At 30.0% G+C, this 14,736-nt stretch overlaps 1 protein-coding gene across 1 annotated transcript in view; it reads left to right on the plus strand.

The window, feature by feature from the left end:
- Helz (Helicase with zinc finger) overlaps positions 1 to 14,736 on the plus strand; it is an 80,660-nt gene that overhangs the window by 50,480 nt on the left and 15,444 nt on the right. The window contains exons 9-10 of the mRNA XM_035359487.2: positions 7,226 to 7,432; positions 8,831 to 9,090. Coding sequence (XP_035215378.1) covers positions 7,226 to 7,432; positions 8,831 to 9,090 — 467 coding nt within the window. The remainder of the gene's footprint in view (positions 1 to 7,225; positions 7,433 to 8,830; positions 9,091 to 14,736) is intronic.

Genomic DNA, 14,736 nt, shown 5'->3' on the forward strand with positions numbered 1-14,736 from the left:
TTATTTTGAACTCCCCTTCTCTGATTTCCATAAAGTTCAACCAATATTATTATTCATCTCAAACCCATTTACCAAAATTAGTATTTCAGATATATCACATAAGATTGGAAATATGTTTAACAAAAATGTTGATGTTTTGGAAAGCGCATTTTGGCCTCCAAGTAGGCCAAAATGTTCTCGCGAGAGGCCAAAGGCTGGGCACCACTGAATTATGGTAATTTTAGTTTATCTCAAAAAAACATTTTACCTACTTCTTATCTCAATTTTATCAACACATAACTTTCTCCTCCACTTTTTAAGTGAGCTGTTTTTTAAATGTTATTGTTAAAAATGTTATTGTTCTATTCTGTTTCTCTTATGAAATGTAATTGCCATTCAGAAATAAATAAGGTGGTTAAAACGTTATCATATTAGGAAGTTGTGCATATAATGGATAATCCACCAATAAGTATTTGGACACCAATGCAAATGCCGATATCTGCAATCCTGATATACATCACGTCCTTCGCTGTTAAATATCATGTAGGAAACAACATTGGCATTAGTTGCAGCATGCAAGATACCACACAGTGCAGAGCTATCTGATTTCGAAAAAGGTGTAATCGTCAGGTATTACAAAAATAGCTGAATCTTAGGGGCATATCTAGCATGCTGAATTACCTAAAATCAACAGTAGCCTAAGGGATTCAGAAGTGGAAGGTGAGTGGTGATTATTGAAATGCACCCCGTGTTGGCAGATCCACAAAAGTAAGAGATAGAGACCGGCAGGTACTGTCTAGAGAAATTCGGAAGAACTGCATCCAGCCAATTGCCCACATATTCCAGGAGTGTAGTTTTGATGAATACCATCTATACAGAAACACATCTGCTTAGTTTTCATGATTGTGCTGCTGTCCATAAGCCTTGATCACCCATGTCCAACCACTCTGCTTGGTTAATGTGATAGTGCACCATTAAATGCACTATAACGTTAACCAAGCAGTGTGGTTGGACTTGGGTGACATATTTTTCTTTTTTTATCGCAGGTGTCCAAATACTTATTGGTAGATAGTGTATTATTAATTACACAGTTTTTAAAATTCAACCTAAGTTTAAACTCCTTAATTTTATTTTGAAACACCAAAAGAATAATATTTATATTTATTTAACTGGCTGGACATTTGTAATTTAATGCATTCATCAGGAATATCCAATACTCTTTGGTTATTTATCAGACTCATTAATGAGAATATTGCCCAGGGAGAAGTTCCGTACGAGGTTTGATGTAGAACACATTGGGGAATGAATCGGAAGGTCTTCAAGCCCTCTTCCTCTATCCCTATGAGAGCACTCTCAGCTTGCCAGTATTCTTAGTGCCTCCATACCATATAGGCACTACACATTTACAAGCTCTGAAGCCCTCACTAGAATTTGAACCTGGGCTTAGGCATATGGGAGCCAGCATTGCTTACCCCTATACTGATAAGGACAATATTATGAATTTATAATATTATAAATTCTTCTCTAAGAAGATTTCATCTGTAACACTTTCTAGAATTTGTTAGCTCCCCCCCCCCCTCCTAAAAAAATCCTACTTTTTGAATGGTTTAGATCAGTGTTGTGTTTCCCAACCTTTTATACCTGCAGACTGACGAAAATGGGGAAATTATTTTATGGACTGGTGTCAACAAAGAATAAAAAAAAAACTACATACAAATAGATATTTTATTTATTAAATCTAATGGTATACAAATGTAAATTTTAGTCAGTATGACATTTGTTGCTGCTTACTTTTTAATAAATTTGATATGTATGGTTGCAGGTTTGCTTCTGCAAGAGTATGTGCTTCTTTGACATGCAATTGATTTCTTTGGTTTTTATAACTGACATAGCTGATAGTTTTTTCCACATAAGTAGAAAGTTAAAAAAATAAATTTGATAACTTCATAACAGAGAGATGGATATTCTTTATTAAGAGATATCAAAATTGAATAAATGATTGCATTTTATGTCTTGATGCAAGAGTAACATCAGAAGACAATTCGATCAGTTTTTCCTTGTTATAAAGATCAACTGCACATGAATTTACATCTTCCAAGAAAGCATTATTAATCTGTAGTTTATGTGGATCCTCAGTTTCAGAGACATTATGATTAAAGTTTTCAGTTAACACCTCTAAATGTTGATATATTATGCTGAATATGATATTTTGATAAATGTTGGCAGAAATCAAGAATTCTCCAAAAAGTGAAACACTTTAAAGCTTTCTGTTGTATGCGGCTGTACTTAAAGAGCCAGTTTGTTTTTGAAAGCTTCCATTTTATTTCTAAGTGTAAAAATATTCATACTAAGAAATATTAAGTTCGTTAAGAAGACCTACGCAAGTTTAGCCATCCATTTCTCATTCAAAAAATTATCTGGTAGATCAGATTTTCATTCGAGTAGGAATGCTTACTTCTGTCAGTTTGAAAAGCTGTGCAAGAACCCTTCCTCTTGGTAACCACCTCACTATCACATGGAGTAAATAACATTGGTGGTCTGAATCCATACTCTCGTACAAAGTCATAAATAGTCTTAAATTTGTAGCACGACTACAAATTTTGTTAATTATCTTCACTGTTTCATTCGTCTCTGTATTTAATTCAGAGAAAAAGCTCTTTTGGTGTTCTTTGTAAATCATGAAACAATTGAACAAAGCAGCCCTGTCTGTAGACATGCCAACAGATTTGCTCCACTTTAAGCCATGATTTTTAAAATACTCATTAAGTATATTAAATATTTTTTAACTTGTGGTCCAAACAGGTAAGTTAAGACAACATAGATGTTCTTCCCATAAGTCTTTATTGTTATTATATCTCACGAAGCAAAGTAAGATAACATGGTTATTCACATCAGTTGATTCAGTTGAATCAGAAAACGTTTTAATTTATTGATCCCTTCCATAACTTGAATTTCTACATTGGTAGCCCATGTCGGCAGTTCTTCTCGTTATGGTGATATTCGATATTGCAAATGACAAGTCAGTTTCATAGTATCATTTGAAAAAATTTCATGGCACACCACACATAAAGGTCTTGGTGATACTTTACTGCTAGGAGTTATAATGAAACCAAGCTTTAAATAACCTTTATCATAATATCTAACAAAGTCGTCGTCCTTCTTTTTTTTTTATTTTTTTTATTTTTACCATACATTCTGAAATATCAACATATTTTCTTTTCTTTGTTTCTTCTTCAGCCCTGCTTTCAGAACCAGCACTGCCTTTCTCTGGAATATTATCCTTGTCTGTAACTATATTAAAAAGTGTTATGATTTTGCCATTTGGTCTTTCTTTTCTTCCATTACAATGTTTTTCAGATTTTATCAAAAGAAAATTTGCTTAATGCAAAACTAAAAATAAATAAATAAATAAAAAATAAAATAAAAGAAGTGCTTAAAAAATCAGATTTCTTACAACATGCCATCAGCAGAGATCTTAAGTAGTACTTACCAAAGAGAAAGAAATGGCTCAGAACTCGGATTCATTCATTTTTCGGGGCTGTCGCATATTAGATATTGGGCATGTCATTCACTGAGCCTTTAGAGCTGAGCACTGATCTATTGACTGGAATCTAAGTGCATTATTTAAAGACATGCATAGAGTGTTTAAAGATAGTCAGGCTAAATGATATAGTACCATCACTAACTGTGTAACTTTTCTGCTAAAATTTTGTGAAATAAGATGATGTGAAAACATACCTGTTGTTGAGAAAGCTATTTATATTTTTCCTCATGTAAAGAAATATATGAAATCATCTGAAATGCTGTGTCAGCTGGAAGAGAAGCTGTTAAGATAAACTTCTTTTGGCAAAAATCTTTTTGTTTCTGTTACTGGAGCCCAACATCCATTTCTAAAATCATTTCAGACAGCTGATCGTATGTCTCCCTTTCTGTACTCAACTTTGGATAGTAAGCTAAATCAGCTTCTTTCAATTTTCAGATTTTGAAGAACTTTGAAATGCTGTAAAACTAGTTCTAATTTTTATCACGTGGCATTACCAAAGTAGAAAATGGTTTCTCAGTAAATTATTAAGCAGCAATACAAACTATTTATGATGTCATAAAAGTAAATTGTAATGTGATGAATATTAGTATAACTTCTAATTAGTTACGATGTGCCAGATCTGCTCATGGTGTATATCATCAAACACTCTAAAACAAAAAGCTGTGTAACAGTGAAGAAAAAGATTTAAAAAAAAAAATATCGGACAAAAGGAAAGCACAAACAAAACGTAAAATTTTGGAGTAAAAAACAAACAAGCATTAAGCAGGGATATTTCTTCAGTTGATTCACAAACTGCAGAATTAAAACAACAAATTTAGTTTTGTGTTTCCCTAACCACTAGCCTGGACGGTATAATGGTTAGGGTAGCCTTTTGAGATACCGAAGGGTCTGGGTTTGAATTCCGGGGAAAGCATGGTTCTAACTGTCTGGCCCTTCATGGGAGGCAATGGTGGCCATATATTATGTACCTTCACAGTAAAAGGCCACCACTTTTGCATTCAGGCATTGGCCTTAGAAGTGGCCAGTGCTGAATAGGTATGTGTCCACCATTGGATTTAAAAAAGAAAAAAAAAAAAAAAAAAAAGGTAATTTTTTATTAGCATTTTTTTCTGCTAATGTTTTCTAATATTCTAAATGACTTTTTCCCCTCTTCAATTCTAATCAAAAGTTACATTTAATTTATATTATGTATGTATATATTAAGTTTTCCATAAAAAAGTCTGTTGACTTCTTAAATAAATATATATATAAAATCTCCTTTTTTGACCTCTCAGAATTTGGCCACTGTCATAGTATTACAGAGGTGATTGTTCAGGAGTTATATATTATATATTATTTAATAGGATATATAAAAATATAATTAAAGGGGGATACTTCCTATTAAAATTTTTATATTTCAAATTATATTAAGAAAGTAAAAGAATTATGATTTGAAATCTAAAAAATTCCAGTTTACAAATTCATGGTTTTTAAGTAATATTAAAATTTTTTTAATTTAAAAAAAGTTTAGAAAAATTTTTTACAACTATTAAATAGTAAAACTTAAATTGGCATGGAAAAATTGCTTCACTATCAATGGCCAATAGTAGTGGATATACATAAAATTGTTAATGATAATTAAAGACTTATAAAGAAAATTACTTAGAAATGAACAATTGAAAAGATAATGAAATAATACCGACCCTTCAGAGGGAATTACCTTTTTTTGACACTCCTTTCGACCGTTCAAACATCATTCTTCATCCTTGCTATGCATATGCAAATCGAAATTGGAAATGAAATTAAATGCGAATATTAATTTAATTCCTCACATTTACCATACTCATATGCATATCAAGAATTCTCTTACACAAAGTAAATTAATTAAAAATTATTTGAAATGAAAGACTTTATTTAAATGCAAAAATACTTTTAGAACAAAACGTAAGTTTCGAATCAACGAGATGAACAAAACATGTAAAAATTTGAAAATAAAACATTATAATGCAAATGTAAATAAAAGGAATATACATAACAAATAAAAAATGTTTAATTAAATGAAATATCTAATTTAAAAATGAATTAGGCCAGAATAATTTTAAAAACCGAAAGCTTACTCTATACATTGTTCTAGTAAGTACAATGAACATTGTATTATTCTTTATACCAAGGGCAGATGTCTTCCGTGCTGTTGCCAGGTTTATGAGAATAGCATAAATTAGGTTGGTGACATTTGTAATGGCATGGCTAGAAAGTGTGACTAAATTGAATAAGTAAGTAAATTATTTTTTAAATTTCTGGCTAAAAGTCATGAAACAGAAAAACGATAGTGTAAAAGTTAAAAATCTTCATGCAAAACAAGCTGTAATTGAGATTTAAGAAAATAAATTGGCTCTGAGTTAGTAAAAGGTTAGTAAAAGCTTAGAAGCCAGAAAAAGAATATTAAAAATTTTTATACTTTGTACTATTTATGTATGTACAAATCTTCTAATAATAGCCATACAACTTTATCCTCCTTATTAAAGGTTTTGGATTTAGCCTTCATATATCTTATACTAAAAGATAAAAATTAATGCCTGCCTTTTTGAAATAAAGATCAATAAATTGAGTTGGTACTTGGTTATCCTTTAGTGTGAATTGCTTCCCTATTGCCCTTTTATAAACAACAACTTCCATTCCTGAATTTATTTTTGATATTTTTTCAAACAAAGTTGTCATTCATGACAAAAGTTTATCACAGTTAATGGTGGAAAAAATCCGGTATTTAAAAGTTTACACATGGCATTGAAAAATCAATGAATTTCATTTCTGATTTTGTTTGCTGAATTGTAAGCATTTAATTTCTTTTGTAAGTGTATGTTTTTATACATGTAAAATTAATTTTTAACTAATTATATTTGTGCTGACATTTTGTAATAAATGTATTTCAATATCAGTGTCTGCATATATTTCAGATGTGTAACAGTCACTTCTGGTATTATATATTCTTTTCTTGTATTTGAAAAGGGAATGTACTCTTTTCTGGTAATTAAGAAGGGAATTTATTTGGAATGAACTAATTTTGTGATGCAATTGAGATAGTGCTAAAGTACATAAATATTGCATAGCAATTTTTCTTAGTTTGGCAAAAACTTAATTTGGAAGTTACCCAGGAGATTAACTCCTACTGTTTAATGCTTTGGGGATTTGAAAGTAATTTTTTTTTTTTTTTTGGTCAAAGTCATGTAATTAGCAAATTTTTTTTTGTTCTCAAGTTGTACCATCATTAATTTACCTTCAGCATAGCCAGCATGCACTACCTGGCTAGACTGGAATTTTCTTAAAACACACCTGGAAAACTTATAAAAGTCTGGGTTCTCCTGTAGAAGGGACATTAATATGCTTAAATTTTTCATAGACTAGCAGGAAAGTTCCATGGACCAGTGCTTGGGAAACACTAGTTTAGATGCATATTTAATGTATCCTTTCTTTCATTTGCTTTGTAGTAGTAAGTGAGATAAATTAAATTTTTGTATTGCTCATAGTTATTGCATTGTATTTTGTAAGAAACATTCAAAAGTAGCTTGGTTACTCATATTTAAAGTTGATAACTAGTTCATCTTGTTTGGTTTGAGAAAGCTGAAGAAACTAAAAGTGGAATTTTAGTGAGAATCCTCGAGGTCAAACATAATAAACTTTTTCATATTATTTGATGTGACTGAAAATTCACAACTTCTCTTTCAGGCATGAGAATTTTAATTTGGAACCAAGGCTGAATCCTAAGCAGAAGGAAGCTATTTTAGCCATCACTACACCCTTGTCTATCAGATTGCCTCCAGTTTTAATAATTGGTCCATTTGGAACTGGGAAGACATTTACTCTGGCCCAAGCTGTTAAAATAATCTTAAGTGATCCTCATTCTAGAGTTTTAGTCTGTACCCATTCTAATAGGTAAGTTGTTTCATTCTTTAACTTAATTTTGTGCATCAGCATAAATGTATTTTGTTTTCTGTCTTGGTAAATTGATGTCAGAAGGAACTAAAAAAGACTCTCTACATTGACCCAACTATTTATAATAATGTCAGAAGGAACTTAAAAAATAAAAAAATAATAAAAATAAAAATAAAAATAAAAATGATTTGTAAATTACATATTTTTTAATCTGCTGAAATTAATTTATAAATTTCAATAATTTTATTACTAGGTAAAGTACTACTTTTACCTAGTTTTTTTTTTTTTTTTTTTTTTTTTTTTTTTTTTTTGTCGCATTACTGCCTTTGTATATTTCATATGTATCATGTTGCTCCTCTAATTTCCCTGTATTTATATAATCAGTTTTGTATAAAAAATTGCAAATTAAAAAAATCTTATTCTGTCAGTATATTTAACAAATTTTCAGTACTTATTATCTCCAATCACATTTTCTTGTCACCCTTTTTCTGTGACAAAAAGATAGCCTTGTCACCATTTCACTTTATTTACTTCCAAAAATATATATATATATTAGTGAGCTTTATGCTATGTTGTTGATAATCAGTTTGATCAAATTTTTATATTCTGGTTCTTAATCATCTTTGAGAAAGATTAATTTGTTTAATGATAATTAAACGGGATTGTTTAATGATAATTAAACGTAAAAATGGGGCTATTCTGCTAATTGTCTCTCAGCATACTTTTGCTTAGTAAATATGTTTTCATCAACTTCTATAGCTTTATTTTCTCCCCTTATCTTCTTGTCTAATATAATTCACACAATTTCATGTAGATAATTCCACCATTCAATTCTAATTTCTGGTGGCATTGATTTCTTTATCACGGTGTATGATAGATGTCATTTCTTACTAACTAAATGAATCATAATGTGACTAAATGTATTTTACTGCCCTAAAACCAATTCCAAATGGCAAAGACTAGATTTTTCTCAACATTCTTCTTATGCCCCACTACCATACCTGTACTTCCTTATTTACTTTTTTAAACTTCATTATATGGTCGTTTTGGCAAGGTTTTTCACCGTAGGATGAATACCAGACTCCTGAAAAACAGTAATAACTTCTGCATCTGTACGTGACAAATTTTTTAAATAGTATTTATTTTCTTCAGCATTGATAAACAGTTAATTACATAAACTACCTAAAATATACCACCTTAGCATGATGTGCTGAATGTTGCAAGTAAGCTCAAATAATGCAAATGGCTATGAAGTATCTGTTATTGCCAAAAATATCAAGAAAGACCAAATGTAGCCTAAAAGTACCAAATTTTCATCTGAAAAAGAGGGAATATTTATCACTCCTTATTTATGTTCATGCATGAAATTTCTTAAAATATATTGTTTTATTTTTATAGTGCTGCTGACATTTATATCCGAGAATATTTCCATCCACAAGTTGCTGAAGGAAAAATAGAAGCTACACCTCTTCGTATATACTATCGCCATCGATGGGTAGCTACAGTTCATCCTACTGTTCAACAGTACTGTTTAGTGTCTACTGCTGGTAGTGACAGGAATTTTAACATGCCAAATGTTGATGATGTTAAGAAGCACCGAGTGATTGTGACAACTTTAAGCACATCACGATATCTAGTTCAACTTGGTTTAGAAAAAGGTAACTTTCATTACGCTATTAAGCATTGATTTGTTACAACTTTCTTCCGTTAAACAATTGCATTTTTATTTGTTTGACTTAATGTGAACTACTAAATTTTCTTGCGTCAGTTAGTTACTAAATTGTGTAAATTTAAAAATCACCACCTTCCAAAAAAGGATTTTATATTGTTTGCTATAGTATATAAATCTGTTAGCCTTTGCTCAAATCTTAAATTGTTTATCATGCTTATATAGAGAAGCTGTCAAAGCTTTTTTATATTGTATAATGTCTGGTAAGTTGGTTTTCATGTGTTTTTAAATAAGATGAGAAATAAACTTTGATTGGTTTTTCATAACAGTGCTAGAAGTAAGAATTAGCTTTCCCCTTCGAGATAAGTTAAATACTGTCATGTCCAAAATTATCTTTACATGCATATGGAATCATGGATCATGGATTTTTCAGAAGCTGTGTATATAATTTTATGAATTTGTATGGAATGATGCATAATCTCATAACACATAAATATAAAGGGGAAAAAAATAATAAGAGAGAAAACTAGAGTATGAAACAATAAAAATAGTAATACTATGTTAAACAGAGAGTTCCAGGGGTGGGCATATAAATTAAGGCATATGAATTTAATATGAAATGTGATCTACCCTGAATTGCACACATATGCTGAAAGAGAATGCTCTTTTGTTGCTCAATGTCTTGACTTTCAAGTGGCTCAATGTGAACTAGCATTATTGTTCATAAATAAAAAGTCAGATACATATGCACATCTGAAAAGTCTTATGCAAGTTTCTGACACCTCATCCTGATATCTTCAAGGACGAGTCACAGATTGGCCCTTGAAAATGTGTAATATATCCATCAAGCATTATTCCTCCCCATACCATCACATCTGGAACTACTGAAACAGTCCTGCTCCCTAATGTTCGAAGGAAGATTTAGAGTTCCTGACTTTCTCTAGATGTAAGCACGTTTAGAATCATGTTAAACTAAATCTCGACTAATTCGTGAAGAGAATATGGGATTATTGGTGTTCACTCAAGTTCTGATGTTCTTTGCAGTAAATTAAGTGATCCTTTGTTTGTTGTGAAAACATTGAAACACATATTCTTGGCTTTCTGGCATAAAGGCATTTTTCATTAAACCTTGTTTATACAGTTTGTCTTGATAACAACAATTCCAATGACAGCTGCAAGCTCTGAGCAGTAGACTTGTTATGATGGTCAATTATTGCCAGATATCAATCTTGAGAAATGGTTGTTATTCATTTATGATTTTGTCTAGACTTCCCTAGATTGCACATGATATTGCAAGCTGGTCCGAGAGCTCGTGGTAACTTTTACGACATCTTTACAATGTTGCGAAGACACAAAGTATTTGCCGTTGCATATTGGCAATTTGTCGATGTTGCTGAAACGTCATGATATGATTGCTTTTACATGTGGTTGTTTTAGCATTTTTTCATAGTTCATCAGCATTACTTTTAGAATGAAAAGAGACTAAATCTGCTTTTTCAAGAATCTGAAGTCCACATAAGATTTACTTTGCAATGTTTCATTACTTTATTTCATTTAAATATATTAATCTAAGGTAGATTCATCTAATGAAATATAAATTTAATATAAATACTTTTGATTTATTAAATTTAATTAGTACTAAAAATACATGCTAAATAATTGTTTAAAATTTTGCTAAAATAATTAATACTTAAAGTATTTTTATAAATATTATAGCAAAATATTTTTAAATGAAACTAATCTATAAAGTAAGTTATTAAGTTATGCATTTTATATATTTTATAAAATCATATTTCCGAAATCAATGCAAATCACATGTGGGCAATTATTTCAGTGCTGAAATATGACTTATTTCAGAACTGAATTCTTATTTGTATTATTTATTATTATTTATAATCTGACTTATTTCAGCACTTATTTATTATTTTTGAAGTAAGGACAAATTTATTTGAATTTATTGAATATAATGTCACCATATTAATTTATTTGAATTAATATGGTGACATTATATGAAACATTTTACCGCATACAGTGCAAAAAGTACAGTTTTCGTGAAGATATGATTGTGCATGAAAATGTAGTCACGGGTAAAAATGGGGCGATTTTAATAATTTCGAGAAAATGTCCAATGTTAAAAGACTATGCATATTTAATGGCTGTCCAATATCTATGATAGAAAACTCATCGACATTCAGGAGAAGCAGAATGGTACATTATTTACTGGATGCTTATATAAATGAACATCTCGAGATTTGTGGGCCTTGGCTAGCTGCCAAAGTTGAACAAATGACTGCACAATTAATTGAGATTTTAGCAGTTCTTTCAAGTAATTTGGTAAATATGCCATCTGTAAGGCATTTGAAAAGACTGACTTCATGTTTGAAATTGAATCAAGCAATGACTGATGTAAATAATATTGTATTACATTATTAAAAGTAAATGAAATGCACTCTCAATCAAAGAATGAATTGTGAATCTTTTTATTGTTCTGTATCTACTTACTTCAATTGCCTTCAGCGAGTGAATTCCATTGCTGTGAGCTCCTGTTTGTAAGCCTCTGAATTTAGGAGAAATCATTGTGAGAATGTTGAATTTGTGCTTATTTTGTTTGTGAATATCTGCTCTACAAGAAATGCTACAATGCTAATTGTGAATGTAGTGTTCATGAAATAGTGTTCTGTTTTGGTGTTTTATGTGTTTCAGTGGTGTTCTCCTATCTCTGTGGTTCCAGCGGTGCAATATTTGGATACTCGTATTAGCTTTGTGCTTCGGTTATAACATCCTAAGTGCTAAATTGCATATCATTTGTATTAATCAATTATTGTGTCCATATTGAAAGGTTGGGTCTCAGAATTAATTCATATAAAATCAAAAATAACATACAATGGTAAGACACTTTCTGGTTTTACTGAAAATGCAATCAATACAGAAGCATCAACAATTCAAGCTGTTATGGTATGTTCATTATTTTCAAAATACAAAGAAATTATTGGATTGGTACCAGTACTTAATATGACTGCTGAAGATGAATTAGATATGTGTAATAGCTAAAATTAATAATAATGCACATTCTATAGTGTGTTGTCTTTTATATATAGTATGCAGAAAAGGTTAATGATTTTGAACAGTGTATGAATGACTGAAAAAATAATGTTAAGGAAACATTAGCATTTCTTTGAAATATTGTAATCTATAATTATATGATATTTAATTGTGTAATATTAAAAAACACCCAAGCACTGTGTAATTCACGTGTTTTTTTAAATATTGCCATTATGTATGTTTATTAGATTATTTCAATAAATGAATGTTGGAAATTAGGTTTTATTTTTTATTAAATTTAAGTATATTCTATTTTCTTCACTTACTTTTTATGTGCTTGTGATAAAGAAATTCATACTAAATAGAAACAAAAAGTTTCATCGTGTGCTATTTAACGAAGAGCTTACTTTAACGTACTTAGCTTACTATCGTATACTATATTATTTAAATTATTTCTGTACAGTAACAAAAGGAAAGCTATTGATTATAAAAAGTGCGTGAAATAATCATTGTAATCTGCCACTATTCTAAAATGTAGAAACTAAAAATAAGTAAATACATTAACATATGATCCAAAGAAATGGAGTTAAGAAACATCAGCATTACTAGTAAATACTGCAATCCATAATTATTGCACTTTTAATTGCTTACTATTTAAAAAACATGAATATTTTTGTACTAATTGGGAATTTTAGTTCTGTTACTTTCCTTCTGCTATTTATACTTTCAAACACTGCTAATTCATGTTTTTTCTTAAATAGTGCTGTCATGTATGTTGTTTGTTGGGTTATTACTTCATTTTAGATATGAATATAGAGATATATATTTTAGATATGAAGTTATTAGATTTAGGTATATTTTTGTATGAAATATTTTTGCTCACATTTATTAACTGCTTTATACAGTCTTTGATTTGCATATCTTGGAGTATACTTATGGTAAAATGCTGATTCTGTTACCTTAAGAACTGCCTCCTAATTTATCATGGCAAAGGTAATTTTCAATGTCTCTGAGATTTAACAGAAAAAAATGTGATAATGCTGTTACCAGAAACACTCTCTCTCTCTCTCTCTCTCTTTTTTTTTTTTTTTTTTTTTTTATTCACATATATATCTTTACTTTTATTTGTCTAATTGAGTTTTATTTACTTAAAACCTACTATTAATGTTATATATTTATAATAACCACTTTCATAATTACTCTCACTTAAAAAAAATGATGCGCTGAAAGTAATTAAAGCTATTATTAATTATGCATATTTAGTCTAAAGAGAAATTAAAAAACTATAGTTTAAAGTACTGAAAATAATTAAGGCTATTATTAATTATGCATATTTAGTCTAAAGAGAAAAAATTGTATTATCTTCTGGCTTTCAGAAAATGATAAAATATTTAAACTTTAGAAAAATCCAAGGAATACAAAATTTTAAAAAAGAAGAAAAATATATTAATTATTAAGCTTATTTTTCTGCATAAATATGTCACACAAGGACATAATGACATTTTCAAAACTGTTGCCAAAAGGTGGAATTTTGTGAACATTTAGGCATCGTTAAGATGTCATGATACGATGCTTTCACAACCAAAATATCACCTTCGAAAGACGCAATAACAAACTATGCAACAAAAACCTCATCTGTAAAGGTGTAATTAAGACGTCTTTGCAACGATTGCAAAACAGTGGAGTTTTGCAAACATCTGGGCATCTTAAAGACGACATATTGCAACATGACTCGCACTAGTTTGCAACGTCATTACGACGTTGCCGTGCTACTTGGGTCATTATATCAGTCCCAAAATTCTGAAATTATTTCTGTAGGAAAGAGACTGTCTCTTGAAATATTCACACATCTCAATGCTTCCACGGCTGTCTACCCTGTTGGCCAATAATTCACCACTTCATAGATACTTCTAAACGCACTTTGGAGCCATAATAAACCATTTTGAGCTCTTACACACTGAAATCAAATGTTGTATTGCAAAAATTCGCTCATACATTCACTTAATGCAAACTGCTGAATTCACTATCAAATGACATAACTCTTTGAGTTGCATATTTGAAAGTGTTTGATAACTTTTGATCGGTAAATGCTAGTTAGGCTTGTCTTTTTAACATTCCCTACAAAAATGGACATCGATTAGATATTTCATAGAATACCATTATTTTTATGTATATATTGATACATTTTAATGTGAGTTTAGATTTTAGTAAATCACAGTTGCTAAACTACTAACTAGTTGAATTTTTCAGTAACAAATTGTGAATATATTATGATTGCTGAATTGTTGGGAATTGCTTCAATTTCACTATTTAGTCATTCAAATACATGTTTGTTTTTCTTGACGTTATGTAGAAAAAGATTTTGGCTGCAGTCTATCTTGCGTTTTATATCAATGTATTTAGTTTAAAATGAGACTGTCCTTGAATGTAAAACCCTCCATATATTCTAGGATATGTTTTAAAAAATAAAAATATAGGTGACTATAGATTGTGTCTTCCAGTAACTCTTAGTCCCCCTTTTTTCGCTTCAGAATTTCTTTGGAATAAAAGCATTGTTAGCTGTAACTCGAGGACATTGTTAGTGATATATTAT

This window comes from Stegodyphus dumicola, chromosome 6, assembly GCF_044657685.1.
Source record: "Stegodyphus dumicola isolate Sdum_Otavi_A_Nest chromosome 6, ASM4465768v1".
In the NCBI taxonomy this organism is placed as follows: Eukaryota; Metazoa; Arthropoda; class Arachnida; order Araneae; family Eresidae; genus Stegodyphus; species Stegodyphus dumicola.